We start from the raw sequence: 17536 nt of genomic DNA, 5'->3' as shown, positions 1-17536 counted from the left end.
CCGATGTGTTCTGCACACGTATTACCCTTTAAGCCTTACCAAATCCTTTCATGTAGCTGTTCCTCTGTGACTTGGTTCCTACAGAGGCAGAAGCTAAGGCTCATGTAAATAACCAGTGGTCCAGTCTGCTCAGGATTTGAGGTACTTCCCTGGATTTGTGCTAAAACCAGAACATCAAATGGGACAAGTTGTCATTCTCTTATTGAGTTTACTTGCCCAAGGTTGGACATAATGCCATGCTGTCTCTAGGCTTCTTTCTATGTAGCTCTTTAAAGATCTATAGAACATCTTGATGGGAGGCATCTTCTGCGGATACAAGCTATCTGGAGATAGTTCTGGTGGTGCTAGGCACTGCTTTAGATCTGGGTATCGTAGTTAGTGGAGAATGCAAGGGAAGCCTGGTTCATTAGGATAGCAAGACAGAAAAGGCAGCCCCAGCTGAACATTGCTACTTAAACCCAAAGCTCCCGCCAGTGCAGTGCTGCTGGAATGGCTCACTTCAGCCCCTTTTCCCCTTTCATTACTGGTCATTGTACTGGCCATTCTCTGCCTTTTGCCGAGGACATCACTGTTGGCCCACCTCCAGGCCTCAGCTGCTCAGGAGGTATGCAAGCAGAAGCTCCAGCTCCGGAACTGTTCCAACTCCCGAGAACTGTCCTGGTTAGTAGTCTTTAATATTACCTATTTTAACTACAAGTTTAAACATCCACAAATGCTGAAGGATCTAGTTTGAAAGCAGTTTGTGTTTGTTTTTATTTTATTTTTTTAAACAAGGTCTTGTTGAGTAGCCCAGGCTGGTCTTAAACTCATGGAGATCCTGGCCTTGCAACTTGATTGCTAGAATGATGACTTGTGTGACCACAACAGCTTATAAATGATCATTTTTAAAAGAAGGCATTTTGCCCTGAAGATAATTTTGACTTATTTTTAAGAGCTCAGTTTGTCTAGTTATTACATGTGCTTTCAAATGACTGGAGTAAATACATTTGTCATATGACAACATACATGACCAGGACAGATAGCCAGGGTTTTGAAGTGTACTTAGGAAACATCAAATCAGCCACTGCTGATACCCTTATTTTAGGTCTGAGCTAGAAAAGCATGGGTGGGTAGAAAGGCAGCTGAGGCTTCCATTGCAGTAATCTAAGGCTAGTCTTCTGGCTAAGCCGAGTTCACCTGATAGAAAATTGACAGCTTTATCCTGAATTCCATGCTGCAGGGATGGCAGTTTCTCATGTAATCTACTTCACTGCTGATATCCAGATTCTGTTCTTAGGGATGGTGGAGAGCAGTGTGATTTGAAAAGCTATACCTTCAGAACTGAACAGCATACACCTCTGTCAATCCTCAGTACTGTACATTTCCTAGCTATGTCTTTGCCGTTCATTCACGTCCATTCTTGAGATTTCTACATAATATTCCATATCCAGTTGTCCTTGATCATAAAAGTTGAGATAGAGCCGGGCGTTGGTGGCGCACGCCTTTAATCCCAGCACTCGGGAGGCAGAGCCAGGCGGATCGCTGTGAGTTCGAGGCCATTCTGGGCTACCAAGTGAGCTCCAGGAAAGGCGCAAAGCTACACAGAGAAACCCTGTCTCGAAAAAAAAAAAAAAAAAACCAAAAAAAAAAAAAAAAAAAAAAGTTGAGATAGAGATGCCATCATAGTCAGTGGTAGCATATATTTTTGGCATTATTGCCAAATATCAAGCAGATACATGTACTTATGTTTGGGCTTTCTATTTTATTCCTTTGGTGTACATGTTTGTGCCATTACCACACAATTTTTATTAATATAGCTCTATAATATATTAATACATCTTGAAGTCTGGAATGGCAGTCCCTCCAGTATGTTGTTTTTTTGTTGCTCAGGATTGCTTTGGTTATCTAGGGACTTTTCTGGTTCCATAAGAATTTTGGGATTCTTTTTCTATTTCTGTGAAGAATGTTGTGGATATTTTTGATTGGGATTGCATTGAACCTGTAAATCTAACATAGACCTCAAAACAAACCTTATTAAATTCAGATAATTTAATTCATCCTATCTGACTGTCATGAAATAAAACAAAATTGACAGCAGAAAAATCTCCAGTAAGTACATAAACTCATGGAGATTAAGCAGCTCATTACTGAATGATGAATGAGTCAAAGAATTCAAGAAAGAAGAAAATTTCTGGTACTAAATAAAAATGGAAACACAATAGAATAAATTAACATTTGGGACATAGTAAAAGATCTAAGAGGGAAAGTTGTAGCCTAGGTTAAAAGACCAGAAAGCACAAATAAATAGCTAAAGGATTTGGAAAAAACAACGGGGGTGTGGTGCTACATGGCTTGAATCCCAGCACCTGTTGGCTTGTATGTTTGAGTGCTTGGTCCCCTGTTAGTAGAACTGTTTGGGAAGGGTTAGAAGGTGTGCCTTGTTGAAGTAGTGTCAATGGGAATGAGCTTTGAGGTTTCAAAAGCCCATGCCAGGCCCTGTCTCTCTGCTTGCTGTCTGCAGATCAGGATGTATTACTCTCAGCTACTGCTCCAGTGTCATGCCTGTCTGCTTCCTGCCATGATGACCATGGAGTAACCCTCTCAAACTGTCAGCAAGCTCCCAGTTAAATGCTTGCTTTTGCCTAGATCATGGTGTCTCTTCACAGCAATAGAACAGTACCTAAGGATGCTTAGATCAGTGTGTGGCCTTGGTTCCCATCCAAGCACCTGTATTTTACACTTCACCGTGTAAGTGGTTGTGAAACTCGACAGTTTCAGAGAGTGTATGGCAGACACCTGTCAACCCAACTGCATCAGACTGCCAGGTTCAACTGTGCAGGCGCTTGAGTTTTCTCAGCTCTGAACTGGAAAGGTTGTAGTCTAGGGTCACAATGAAGACAAAAACTGAAAAACACTGGCACCATTCCCATCAGGGCATATGTGTACTTCCTCCAGGATTACTGGTGTTTAGGGCCAGAAGAGTACTTGAGACTTGAGTGAACCCTGAGGACAGCATTACAGTTTTAGTAGCGTGAGCATGATAATGTTAGTGGAAAAAACTCTGCAAATGGGAGTAAATATTGGGGGGAGCTGTGTAAGGACTCAAAATTTTTCCCCAAAAGACTTCAAAGGAATATTTTGAATTACCTATCAATCTATCTGAGTGTGGGTCCATTTTTTTCTCTTCTTTAAAATAGTAATAGCAACACTTAAGAGAATGTGCAAGGGTTATGTGAAAAAAAATATATGGTACACGATAGGCTCTGAAAAATGCCCATCAGTCCTTTCTATGTAGCCAGGTCACCTTGCCACTGGCATCCAAACTCTTTCTCCTTACTCTAAAGTATATGTGGAGGTCTGAATGTGGCCCCATAGGCTCACACATTTGAATGCTCAGTCTCAGTGGAAAGGTTTGGGAAGAAAGAAGGTGTGGCCTTGGTGGTGGTGTGTCACTGGAGGTGGGCTTTGAGGTTTCAAAAGCCTATATGACATTCCCAGTTAGCTCTCTCTCCGTCTTGTGCTTGCGAATCAGATGTAATTTCTCAACTACTGCTCCAGTGCCATGCCTGCCTGCCTGCTGGCATGCTCCTTGCCATGATGGTCATGGACTTTACCCTCTGAAACTAAGCAGGTCCCCAGTTAAATGCTTTTATAAGTTACTTTGGTCCTGGTGTCTCTTTACAGAAATAGATAGTAACTGAGAGAGGTATATCAGTAACACACTGTAAACTCAAAAGCAAAACAGTTTTTATTTTCTGATATATAAAACCAAACAATATAGAATGACGTAGATTTGTTCAAAAGAAATAAAATGTAGGAGTAGAGTTCTGTTTAGAAAAATACACTCAGGCATCCGCTAAACACATGTAATTCCTCATATGCAACAGCTCACAACATCTTTTTTTTTTTAGTTCCCTTGAATAAACTGATTCACATTTGCCAAACAACTTAAGCATGGATAAGAAACAACTTTTCATCTTGGTAGTAAACCCAGTGTATTCAACACACTGTACCAAGCGGTAGCTTAGCTGAGCACAAATCTTGTAGTAACTGATCATCAGCTTTTTGGTTCTGTAATACTTGTTGTAAAACACATTCCAGACTACTGGAGCAACACACGATATGCTCTTTTAGCACTGAGACTCAGGGAGCATCTTTTCCTTGTGCTCAGAAATAAGTGGTGGATGATCCTCAGCACACAACTGAGAAACAGGCCAAGGAAACAGTTCCTCAGCAAAAGCTACTTCTGCCCAATAAACAGAAAAGGAAAAGAACTCACTTCTTCACAATAAACCCCAGACAAAGGAGAACGCTGGGAAGCAGTGCTCTTCTGACAGTCATGAAGTCAGGACAGTTCTGCCTCTGACCAGCAGGTGGGGCTCTCCACCTGGAAGGCTGGGAAGACACTTTAAACCTGTATTTACATGTAAGATCCACTCGGTCAGTTTGTTCTCAGTTAATAAATGAGCCATTCTCTTGCCAACACTGTATCCAAACAGAAAACACAATTCATATAAAATTTAATTGGGTCAGACAATAATACACCTCTAAGAAGGTCTAAGAAAAGTGATCTGTCAAAACTATTAAGTTCCACGTGCTTTGTTCTAGTTGAGAGAATTCCTGCCACCAACCACTGCTGTGGAAACACGCACTGACATGCTCTGCTCTTCTCTTAGAAAAACAACCAGCTGTTTTAAAGCAAAGCTAACAAGCATGTCCACCCCACTGCTGTGGGGCTTCAGAGGTGTGGTGCTCGTCTCTCATTTCTACTGCAGACATCTGAAAACTGCCCTGGTCTGTCCACCCAAAGAAAACACTGATGGAAACATTGGCTTTTAATCCCACGTGACATCACTGGGCCGCATCTTCCAGCCAGCAGACTTGCTGACTTCTTAAACTCAATGTAGGAGGCTGAAGGCAGTAACTGCCTGCCTGTGGAGGCTGGGGCAGACCTGCAAATGCACAGCCCCTGGGACCCCAGCGGCTCCTGGTCTAGGCCAGTGGGCTTTTGGAGCTGGCTGTAAACAATGTGAAAAGAGATTCTTCTGTGAGGAAAGCCATCCGCAGACAGTTCCCATTTTCCTGTCACAGCCACACTGGGTCAGTAGCGCACTCAGGCAGCACACGGTATTTTTACATGAACTAGTTAAAAACAGGAATTTTACTAGTTTAAAAAAGTTATCTATAAAGCTTCATTTTAAAAACAAGTATTTTAAAAAATTTAAAAAATACCCTCTGTACTTTAGTATTTTGTTTTACTCTGCAAAGGTTCTGGACATGCACTGAGGCCTGGCTCAGAATATGTGCAGGTATGTATAATTTTAAGCTCTGTGGAAAAATCCTATAAAAATAGACAGTATTCTTGTCCAAAAGCTTAAATAAAGAATAGGATTGTAGGAATGATGAAAAAAGGAAAAGATGAAGTACACATTTTTCTTATTTTAAAATTGACATAAAAGTTTAAAGTATTTCCCTTTGGAGTCACTATACATCTAATAGTACTACATGCTACTCAACACTTGCCACCCATGGGTCTTGCTGCCACGCAGTCTGTCTGGGACCTCGGCCTGCCCAAGTGGCTCAATCCCTAGAGTGTGATGGCCGGTCCATGCTCCTCTACACCTCCTTGGGGGAGGACCAGGCTGTGTCGGGGGTCTGGTTTCAGGGAGCTGAGGAACCTGTGGATGCTGCCGTTGCTCTCTCGCCCAGAGCTGTGCAGGACCATGTCCCTGTGCAGCCTGTGGGCCAGGCTGGTGCCGTTGGCCCTCGAGAGGCTGCCTGGAGGTCCAGCCTGTGTCTTGGGAATGTGTTGAGGTTCCAGAGCCCCCTCAATGACAATGTCGGCTTCCTCATCACTCTCCATTTCTTCAGTGTGGAAATTCTGCAGGACATGGGCGGCTGGCAGGCTGTGGTGACTGGTGGTGCTGTCTGTGGACTGGACAGAGCTCCCGGATGTGCGGCTGCTGCGGACCACGTTGTTCCTTTGGTTGGCAGGCTTGACGGTGACAATGAGGTTGTGGCTGTTGGCAATCATCATGTCTGTGACTTGATCCAATGTCTTTCCAGCTACCTCAATCCCATTCACCTCCAAGACTTCATCATTCACAGCCAGTAGCCCAGTGCTCTCTGCGAGGCCCCCGGGCACCATCCGGGAAATGAAGATGCCCGGGACTTTCTCTAGCCCGTGGGGGGTCACACGCACGCTGGTGCCATCTCGAATGTAGAAGCCCAGGGGCTTTTCACAGCCATGTCTGTAGAGCCTCACTCGGCGGTGTGTCTCGGGGAGGATGTCCACATCAATGATGGACGACACTGGGCGGAAGTCATGCGGCATGCTGATGTTGAGGTGTGTACGCCGGCGCAGACCCTCGTCCCTCAGGGTCACCAGCACCTTCTTCTTCCTTGACAGGGTGCCTGTTCCAAAGCTGTAGTGGTCTGCCTCTTCTGAAACAGTTCAGAGAGAGTAAAGTGAGAGGTACATCACACACAGGAAGAAAGAAAAGAGCATTAGTATCTTCACAGTGTCAGCGAGCCTGTGTCTGCTGTCTTCACACTGCAGGTCTCTGCTACACACACGCCTTGCAGCTACCTCCCCAAGTCCGAATCCCAGAAGTGCTCTCGCTGGGACTCGATGTGCAGACACTGGGGTGTCTGGGAATTACCGCACTTCCCAGTGGATATCTCCAAACTGGCCCCAGGTAATGAAACCAAAGTACTTAGAGGGGAAGAAGTGAAATGAAGAGCCCGCCATGAAGAGACTTAGCAAGAGAAAGAAGGGCTAAACATCTGGAAAGCTGGCGAAATTGAAAACGGGTCAAACCACAGCGGGGGCTGGCTGTAGGAAACTTCTGGAAACATGGGTTAAACCACAGTGGGGCCTGCCTACAGGGAACGTCCACAGATAGACGGCTGGACTGGGGGGCTCAGACATATCCAACCTGTATCATCCCTGGATGATTCCCTGTTACATCGCCTTCCAGCTGTTCCCTGCCCTAAGACAGACCCTCTCCTCTCTAGAAGCACCATGGTGTCAGCAGCACTCAAGTCCCGACAGAAGGTGTTTCTTGGGGAATTGTTTTTGCATGTTTTTGATCAGTGGCTGCAAGATAAGACATGTATGGATGAATGAACTGGCCAGGGATGTGCTGAGTAGCCTGGTCTAAAGCACAGTTCTTAAAAGATGAAAGGCAGTAGACTGGTGTTTGGAAACACTGAAGAGAACATTTTCTTGGGTTAGAAAAACATAGTACATTTATTTTCATATTAAGTCTTTTATATTTGACACGTGAGGCTATACAAGAAAGCACACTGGAACTCAGATCAAAGGCCCCGGCCCCCATGGCTCGCCTCCCTGGATACACAAGTGTCTGTTCTACACACTGCTCCCATGGAGTCTGCGCCTCATGGTGGCCGCCTCTGCATGGACTTGGGGTGGCGGGGTGCCTGTCTTTGCCAACAAAAACCTGGCTAGGAAACTTTCTCTCCCCAACACCCCTCTCTTCAAAGGCTGACCATTTCTCAGACCTATGCCCTTACAAGCAGGACACTGAGAGGTGGCCTGCTTGTGCCCTGTCTCCCAACAGTCTTCCTACTATTTCTCACTACGTATGTGTAAAAGACACATAAGATTGATGGAATAAAAAGAACCGGACTGCAGGCAGGGAAGACTGGATAAGAGGAAAGAAAAGAGGAGCAGAGTGGAGACAGCCTGGGGTTGACAAGACAATAACCCCACCCGGGGAAATGTCTTGTCCTTCATCCTGGAAGAAGGGTAGTGCAAAAGTCCAGAAGCTTGGCATGGAAAGGAAACTTGAAGCCAAGAGGGCTAGTGTCAAAGAGGACAATATTCAGGTTACAAAGCCCAAGAAAGCGAAGCCCCGCCGCAGCTGAGACCCTTCTCAGGCAGACAGCCCTATCTGGTAGTGTGCTGGAGGCCACGTGCGAGAGGAAGCCTGCTCAGTCCAGGGCTGGAAGAAAAGGCTCCCGCTATGGTCACATACCAGTTGGTAACAAGAATGGTGGCACCTTCATGGCTAAGCTTCAAGAACTGTCATCACTACTTGGAGAAGGTAATGCCTGAAGCTAGAACCATGGCCAGCCCTGCAGTCGGCACACGGGATCATGGTGAGCATGCTCCTCCAGGGAGATCCTCACACATTCACCGAGCCAGAGCTTGGAGTGGGTTTCTGGAAGCAGCCAAGCAGTGGTTTGTGGTGTGTGACTCAACTCCTTCCCTCAGCTGAGCTCGTCTGCACAGTACACCCCAGGAGCCTATCACTGGCACCCCACAACCACCCGCATCTGTGACACCCTATATCACTGGCACCCCACAACCACCAGCATCTGTGATGTGAAGATCCTCGGATACCATACTGAGGCAGTATCAAGGAGGAGCAGCTATGGAAGTCCAGGAAAGTGAGGCCTGAGACCTGGAAAAAGAGGCGTTAACATACTGCACAGTGCAGGGTGAGTGGGAGGCTGCGGACTTGCAAATTTTACCAAACCTAAAGCTGCTCCTCAGCCCTGCAGCTCCACATGGCCAGGTTTTGCTCTAACACATGGAAAGTGCTCATGAACTTGTGCTCTAAATTTCTTACCAAGAACCTAGTTAAATGGATACATTTTATGTTTTTTTTTTTTTTTTTTAAGTTATTATCTGCTTGAAGGTGGGGCTTTTGCGTCTTCTGTAAAGTGGGGGCCGGGGCACCAATGCATTGTGCCTCTTACCTTAGAGACCCTGAAATTCTAAGAGTAAGATTCAACAAACCAGGTTCCCTAACTTTTGGCTTCTACGGTGTTGGCTAGACCCAAGTGTCCAGCCTTTGCTTCTCTGGCTTGACGCTGTATTTCTAGCTCCCGTGCTCATTTAACTACGCATCAGGAGAAGTTTCAGGAGATCTAAGGTTCTGACAGGGCAGCTGTTCCCTTTAGAATGTTCCCACCATGCTGACCAACAGAACATTCTCACTCTTCAGCATAAGATACTGGTCCGCAGAAACAGTGAACGAGAACAAGTGCGACCTTGGGGATTTATGGGGGGGTGCGCCACTGCAGGTCCTGTCGCAGCTCCCAGGATGGCGATGTCAAGGGTGAGATGTATGTGCCGAGTGCATAGGAAGGGCTGGGGACGGGCACAGCTCTGAACACAGCATCCGGTGAGGTCAGCTACATCCAGAGTGGTATGGCTGGAGATCACACATTCCAGGGCAGCAAGCCTGGCGCTGGTGCTCCTGACAATGTCTACAGAGTGGGCAGATCCTGTGTGGAGCCCCAGGAAAGGCAACGCTGGCTGGGTAACAGAATGCCGCACGGCGTCTCTGATATCCAGGAGCCCTTGGAAGAGGCTCTCCCAGGGATGGAGCAGGGGCCACTACTGCTCCCTGGCTTCTCCACACTGACTTCCCTCGGGCAGTTCTGGAAACAAGTCCCACTGTGGATGGTGGCTTGTCTCAGATGTTCTCATGATGCTGCCTGTGGGGGATGTGACTGCAGAGGATGTGTGCCCCAACAGAGCGGTCAGGGGCTCCCCGAGCAGGACTTGTGCTGGCTGGCCATGTTCGTGCACCAGCTCAGCCGGTCCAGAGCTCCAGTGCAGGTCTAGTACCAATACCCCGAGGAGGGGCTATGCTCCGGGTTATAGCTTCATCTTGAGAACCATGAGTTGGAAAGTTGGAGATCATGGCTACCACTGGCAAATGGCTGTGGGAAGGAAGGGCATGCTGGCTTCTAGACAGGAAGCAAATGAGTGAAGTGTTCTCAGGGGAAACAGGCAGATGTCACATGAGATGGAGTAGTGTGTGTGTGTGTGTGTGTGTGTGTGTGTGTGTGTGTGTGTGTGTGTGTGTGACTCTGGTACTTTCTGAACTCTTGGGGAAATGGGTCCACTGCAGACTTAACCTGGACTGTCTTTCCCAGTGAGTGGGGTGGAGAACACACATCTTTGCCTGCTCTAGGACATGCAGTGAAGGAGAGAGGTGAGCTGCAGCCCACAGACTGGCATGCAGGATTTTCAGACAGCAATGTGTTTCTATCTCTTTGAATATAAACCATCACACATGGACTTTATTTGTAAAAAATCCCAAACTCTAAAAATAAAAATGTTCTAAAGAATGCCCCATTCCTAAAATTCCAATCTTGGTTTCTGAAATAAATACCTTTTAAAAGAGCAAAATTGTCATAGCTTCTTCACCAAACAATATGCTAAACTTTCTAATTTCTACAAGTAAACAATGAAAAGAATTTCATGTTTTTGAGCTGAATATATCTTGTTTTCCCTCCTATTTTCTTTTTTTAACTTCTGTTTCAAGATGTCCTCAGTAAGAGGACATGGAAGGAAGTGGAAGTTTGACCCTGTAAAACTCTGGTGGATACAGGTTTTCAAAAAGATTTTTAAGGAGGTATTTTCTTAGAGACAAGCCCTTATATCATCCATGTCTTTGGTATGGTTAAACTGTCCTTAATGCTGAGCCAAGCCTTTTCTTGAGGAGGAACCTGTCTCCTTCAGGACTTGGGGCCGTCCTCCTGGACAGCACCTGTTCACTGGACTTTGGCAAAGGGCAAGGATAGGAAGATGCTCCTCCTCACGTGCAGGTCTCCTCCAGGAATGCAGGTGTTTGCCTCTGGGCCTGTTGAGCTCTCTCGGCACAAAGACCCTTTTAATTCGCCATTAGGCATTTTGGATGAGGATCAGAATGGGCGTCAAAGGCTACTTCAAATGACTGCTGTGTATCACGGCTGTGGACAGAAAACTCAAGAGAAGCTGACTCACTGGTACCACATCTAACAACAGATGGTGGTGAGGTCCCGGCTCTGGCGGTGAGCCGCCCACAACCTGTACCGTGAAACCCAGCTAGCCAGCCTGTGGCAGTGTGGTAGCCCCAGGCACACATTCTTCTGTGTGAGCAGCTGCTGAGGATTACACAGCCTCTTGGCTCATAAGGAGACTCACCTGACCACTCCTGCCTCCACTGCCCTGGGACTCCTGGCTGCATCAGACAGAGAAATGTCTGAAATCGCCAATCATCCTGTTCTAGGCCCCGGAGCACCTGCATGTTTGAACAGGCTGTTTCTAAGCAATGGGAAGCTCCAGGCCAGGACACAGGCTCTGGAGCTGCTGCTTGGCCTCACCATGAGTGAAGCAAGACCATCTGCTCCATGACCTCTGCTCTCAGCAGAGCTCCGTGCTCATGGGGTCACGGACTTCTGGGATGCTTTCCAATGCTTTCTTGCTGTGGGCAATTGTTTCCCTAGTATTCTCATTCCCAGGAAAAACAGAAATACAAGAAAGCAGTTTCTCACCATCCATCAGGAGCAACAGGCAGGCCAGACAGGTACACTGTGATCTCTACACTCATCCTGGGGACCTTCCCTCTGAACAGTGGATGACATCAGTCCTGCCCTTTGTTTATTCTGTTATGTCTCCCAGAGAGCAGCAGCCTGAACATGTGTCTGCATGTCCCCTAGACTGGGAATACCAACAATCCACACGGAAGAACAGGCGTGGGAGGGGCTTTGTGTCCCCTGGTAATGAGTTCTGAACCCAGATACGTGCTCAAGATGATCTTGCAGGTGGGGCGGAGCTACCACTACAGCATGGCCTGCACATGACGAGTAACTGTGAGCAGGCTGGTGGATGCACAGCTCCAAGCGGACTGTGATCGGGCTTTTGCCGCATGTGGCACAGCACACAGAACGGTCTCATTGTCACTTCAACCACAAGGCACCAAGAAGCAGGTGTGTGGGGACAGCTTGGGGAAGAGGGTGAGGAAATCTGTCTCACCTGTCCTGCCTCATGCTCCTGGCCATGCTCCTGGGCCCGACAGACATTCAGAACAGCCCTTGCTTGGAAGAGCAGGTATCTTCCCACAACTGCCTGTCCCAGTGATAAGGTGTTTTAGATGACATAACTAATTTTAAATGACAAACTTCTGAGACAGGGTCTCAGCTATGTAGTCCTGGCTGACCTGGAACTCACAGAGTTCACCCATCTCTGCCTCCAAGTGCTAAGATCAAAGGTGTGTGCCACCAAGCACGCTCTCCACTGTCTTTTCTAAGTGATGCCCACACAGAGGCGCATTACATCACCTCGTCCCTCACAATTTGGGATAAACGCACTGATCTATGTTGGTGTTTCTGCGTGTGTGGCTCACATAGTGTGATGCTTTCTCCTTAAAGCTTAGATTGGGAATATTTGCTCAGTAAACACTCCACTTTGGAATACTTTTAATGGCTAACTAAGATTCCAATGCATGGGATTTCCTGAATTTCTTTAACTCGTCCTATTGTCAGACATTTAGTTGAATTTCAGTTTTATCTGACAGCAGTGATGAAGCAGGCAGCTTGAACTGTGTATGTCACTAAGCATGTCCTAAAAGGTGAGTCCCTGCCGCAAGCCCCTCTGTGAATAGTACAAAATAAAATACCTTAGCTACTTGAAGTTATACTGGGCCCTATATGTCCTGATCCAACCACAACCACCAATTCAAGAAAACGCCATCAATGCTGGCGTCAGTCTGTAATTACCAGTCAACGTGGTGTGTGCTTGGAGCACAGCGAGTGGCCTCCACACAGCCGTGGCAGCAGCCATGCCCGCTCGGGAGCAAGAGGCTGCTAGCCAGGGAGGAAACAGAAAGCCAAAACATGCTTTTTGTTTTCCTAAGGACATCAGAACGATGGGCCCCTTGCAAGACTTGGCCAGCGTGCCTACACAAGTGCATCCCCCAGCCTCGACTTGTCTGTGGGCAGCCGGAGACCGGCCAGCTTCTCTCCCCACATAACTCAAATGCAGACGTATGGGAAACATCCAGAAGAGCCACACCACGGCACACAAAACAAGCTGGTGCAGGATTCCATTTCTAACAACAAAAGAGACATCAGTATTTTTAAAGCCTGTCAGAGAAGTTGAAAAGCAAAATGTGCCACGTGTTAAGATGGGATCCCCAGATTCTCCGGCAGTTCTGTCTCCCCACAGCTTTGTCTTGAAGGCTTAAGACTCATTTCCTTCCTCTACTTTCCCTTCAGGGCACCCCAAGAGCTGTCAGTGCAGAAAAGCGCATTACCGAATCCCCTTGTGTGGGGAGCTCGGACACCAGCCATGGGGCAGGGCTGGTGAGCACAGCACGCAGACCCTGCCATTCCAGAGCTGCACACATGCAGACCCTGCCATTCCAGAGCTGCACACATGCAGACCCTGCCATTCCAGAGCTGCACGCGGACCCTGCCATTCCAGAGCTGCACGCGGACCCTGCCATTCCAGAGCTGCACACATGCAGACCCTGCCATTCCAGAGCTGCACGCGGACCCTGCCATTCCAGAGCTGCACACATGCAGACCATGCAGACCCTGCCATTCCAGAGCTGCACACATGCAGACCCTGCCATTCCAGAGCTGCACACAGACCCTGCCATTCCAGAGCTGCACGCAGACCCTGCCATTCCAGAGCTGCATGCAGACCCTGCCATTTCAGAGCTGCACGCAGTGTCATGCTCCGGTCAAGGGATGTTTAACTCACCCGCGCTCTCCAGGATGAAGAAGAAACGGTGACGGGGGTTTACTGCCACTGGTCAGGTTTCTGCTGTCTTTACTATGACCGACAGACCATCAGCGCTGACGGACTCTGCCACTGGTCAGGTTTCTGCTGTCTTTACTATGACCGACAGACCATCAGCGCTGACGGACTCTGCCACTGGTCAGGTTTCTGCTGTCTTTACTATGACCGACAACCTTCAGCGCTGACGGACTCTGCCTTCACGCTCAGGGCTTCTGGGAAGACTCGAGGGCTCCGTGTCTAACAACATGCCCCATGAGCCGAGTCTTCCACCACTGTGGCCGCTTTTCCTGGGCTGTCTCTAGTCAAACAGCAAGGTTTTTGAGGGGCAGCCTACTGTATACAGTGTCGTCCACCTGTAATCCTAGCCACGGGGAGGCTGAGACAGAGGATCAAGAATCTGAGGCCAGCATGAGCTACACAGAGGGACCCTGTCTTTAAAATGAAAACAAGACAACGCACACAAAAAAGTGACCCAAAGCCAGAGCAGAACAGGAGGTAATGGCGGCTCCCGAGCACTTTCTGGTAGAACGGTGGTGGCTCTAACAGCTGGAAACGCTGGACCAGCTGTGCCAGCTGCGCCTTAGGTGCCTGCTCATCCTGAGAACTGCTCATCTGAGGAGCCTCTGGAGTGGGGCTGTCTCTCTGGGAGTCCGGCCTGCTTTGATTGGGCACCTGGGCTGCCGGACTCTCCTGAAGCTGCTCAGTGTTGCCCAGCACTCCTCCGAGGGCCTGGGGAAACAGGAGGACATGCCCAGAGCACATGTGTTTCAATCCTCCTGTCTCCTGGGAAAGGAGCCTCATCCATGCTATACAGTGCGTGCTGACAAGAACCAGAAGACAGGCTAGGGCAAGGAAGGAAGGCCTGGCCTGCCTCATGCTAGGTGTCACGGCAGCATGTGTGACCTCAGGGCCCCCGATGACCCCACCGCAGGTATCGGCTCGATGCCACTGATCTGCTGGAGCCAGGATTAGAACCTGCTAGTTAATGGGGGAAGTGACTGGTGCATTCCACCGAGCGAGGCTGGAGAGCACCTGCCGTGAGACGGTGTGCATAGGTGCGTGAGGATCGGGTGCCCTTGTGGTATGGGTTCCTAGTTGTGGCTCTTCTGTGACATAGAGCTGTTTGGGCCACAATTGGCCCTCCACGAGGGAGTGATGGTCCTCCTAAGCTGTGCTGTCCCGGCTAGGAGGATTTCCCTTCATAGCATTCAGGGGCTGGAGTCAGCCTCTGCTTCTCAGATGACAAGATCAGTTGTTATCACAGAGGTAACTTCTATGACTGTCTGTGGTCACCTCTTCCTTTTTTCTGTCCCCTATAAGTACATGGAAAACCCTCAGGTGAGCAGGGAATACAAGAGCCTGAGAGACACACCCACCTGCTCCCTGTTACACAGCACATGGAATATAGAAATAAGTGTGCGCTCCTCAGAGGCAACCCTTAGTTGTCTGTGGTGGCGGGGAGGGCATCAGGAGAGAGGGAAGAGAAAAGCACACAGCACCAGGAGCCACCCTGGGAGAAAAACTCACTAACAAGGTCACCAACATGCCACTTTAACCTTGAGACAGGTAGTCCCAAAAATCAGCCTGCATGAGATCTCAGGAGGCTGAGAACAGCATGCATGTAAAGAAGGCACTTCCCTCAGGCCGGCCCCAGACTACTAGTTCCCACTGAAGTAGTGTCTTCTGTCTCTTGAAAGGATTTTCTTTCCACGGAGAGGAAGTATCTGGACGTCGCTCAGTGCTCTCTCCCCTCTGGACAGCCGGTCTGTTTGGGCCAACTGCTGCCTCCTCAGATGAAGCAAAGGCAAGAGGGCTCAGCCCTGTCTGGACACGAGAAGAGAGACGGGACCGGAGCCTGCTACCACAACACAAGTGTTTCCTAGCAAGCACTGGCTCGGGACTTTCGTTATTTCCCTCCATTAAAAATTATTCTCTTTTCAGGAAGGGGAATGTGGTGGTGGTGGTGGTGGTGGGGGCACTTCCCTAGGATATATGAGGCCCTGTGCACCCCAGTCCATGCAGGGGGCAGATCATCTATGGGAAAAAAGTGGGTGCAAACCTAATGATTAAAACACCCTAGTACTGTCTGTACCCAACCGGCTGGCACCCTGGTGCTTCTCCTCTGACAATTCAAGAGTCCTCCATGAAGAACTTCTTGTAGCTTCTCTCTCCCACACACTCTTGGCCTCTAGAAAGGCCAGCATGGCTAACATCTCTATTCTTCATTGAAAGTTTCCATGATCAAAATCAGGAGGGGACAGAAGAGCATCCACAGGGGTTGGCAAGGCAGTGAGACCCTTAACCTACTGCCCGAGAGACACACCCATTTCCTCTTTGTCCATTTGGTTTAGTTTTTTTTTTTTTAAGTTAAAACCACTTTTAGAGTATACAATAGTGATTTTTAGTATGCTGAGCCATTGCCACTACCTAATTACAGGATGTTGTTATCACCCCACAAGAAGCCTGGATTACTAATGTCCCCGTCTTCCTGGCCCTGATAACCTCTCGTGGTTCTTTTAGGGATTTGCCTGCTTGGGACACTTCATATGAACACAATTAGGCAACACAGCTCTTTGGGTCTGGCTTCTTTTGTGGCACATAATGTTTCCACTTCCCAGGGTTTCCTTAAGGTTCATCCACGTTGCACAAGTTATTTCCTTTCATGGCTGAATTCTGTTCTTTCTGCAGATGCCTGACATCCATGCACTCAGCCAACCACAGTCACTTGCTTATTTCTGCCGTTGCCTATTGTGAACAATGCTGCTGCAAACACACATGCCTACAAGCTTTACAGGCATTGGTAATCCTGGTGTGTGTGTGTGTGTGTGTGTGTGTGTGTGTGTGTGTAGTGATGGGGACCAAACCTAGGGTCTTCCGTGTACATTAAACATGTACTCTGCCCCCAAGCTGTCGGTTAATGTTTTAAGGAACTGATAGACTGTTCCCCACAGTGGCTTTAACATTTACATTCTACAAATGGAGGGAGGGTGTGTGGTTCTCCTCTATCTTCTTGATAGCATTGGCTTTTGTCTGCTTGCTGATACCATAGTGGGTGTGGAGTGGTTCTGATTTGCATTTCTCTTGTGACCAGTGATGCTGAACATCTGTGTGGAGCTTGGTGGCAGCTGTGTATGTTCTGTGGACAGATACCTATTCAGATCTTCTGTTCATTTTCTATTGTTCGTTCTTCTTATCACTGATCTGAATATTCTTTACATATCGTAGATACAAGTCCCTTAGAAGGTGGAGGCTTTGCAAATATTTTCTTCCATCTTTTAAGATGTCTTTTTATTTTCTCAATAATGTCCTTTTGTATAAGCCATAGGTAAAACCATAGTTTAACATTTTGATGTTTAATTTATATTTCTTTTGTTTGCTGTTGTTGTTGTTGTTGTGTGTGTGTGTTATTAAAGAAATAATCTCAGTGAACTAGCATTCATCTGACTGGCCACCTCATACTCCTGCTACCACAGTTAAAGCAACTGCTGCCACCATGCCTTGTCCAACACAAGTAACTGTACCCTCAAACCGTGAGCCAAAACAAAATCCTCCCTTAAAAATACAAGGAATCACTCCATATCCAAAGCTATGTCCTCAAGACATCGCTAGTGCCCAACACAACAATGATTGCACAGGTTTATGAAAGCAGAAACGCAAGCATCTCTCTTTGCCTCTCCCTCTGCCTTAGAGGACTGATTCCACTCTGCCAAGTGCTAAGGGAAGCAGCATGATGGAAAAGTGAATGGATCAATCTTAGAGACCAAGTGCTACCATGGGGAGCCACCAGTGCCTCCAACTTCACACAGCCATACTGCCCATCAGGAACGGTGCTGCTCTGGGCTGCTGAGGAAGGAACCTCTACCAGGCAGGTAGAAAGATTGAAATCTGCAGAACTACTGACTGGGGCAGAGGGCGTGGTTATGGCCGGCACCAAAACAACCTGTTTGGAATAGGCCACAGCCATAGGGCAGGGCAGTTATAACCCGGAGATGTCCACTTGCAGAAAGG

At 47.9% G+C, this 17536-nt stretch overlaps 1 protein-coding gene across 1 annotated transcript in view; it reads right to left on the bottom strand.

Annotated features, from left to right (window-relative positions):
• Positions 1-3704: 3704 nt before the first annotated feature.
• The window catches only part of Pard6g (par-6 family cell polarity regulator gamma), a 70457-nt gene continuing 56625 nt past the window's right edge, over positions 3705-17536 (bottom strand). The window contains exon 3 of the mRNA XM_028871993.2: positions 3705-6423. Within this exon, the coding sequence (XP_028727826.1) occupies positions 5567-6423 (857 nt within the window). The 3' untranslated portion in view covers positions 3705-5566. The remainder of the gene's footprint in view (positions 6424-17536) is intronic.

This window comes from Peromyscus leucopus, chromosome 19, assembly GCF_004664715.2.
Source record: "Peromyscus leucopus breed LL Stock chromosome 19, UCI_PerLeu_2.1, whole genome shotgun sequence".
NCBI classification, from domain to species: domain Eukaryota; kingdom Metazoa; phylum Chordata; class Mammalia; order Rodentia; family Cricetidae; genus Peromyscus; species Peromyscus leucopus.
The sequence above is the reverse complement of the archived record's forward strand: the minus strand, read 5'-3'. Positions and strand labels throughout refer to the sequence as shown.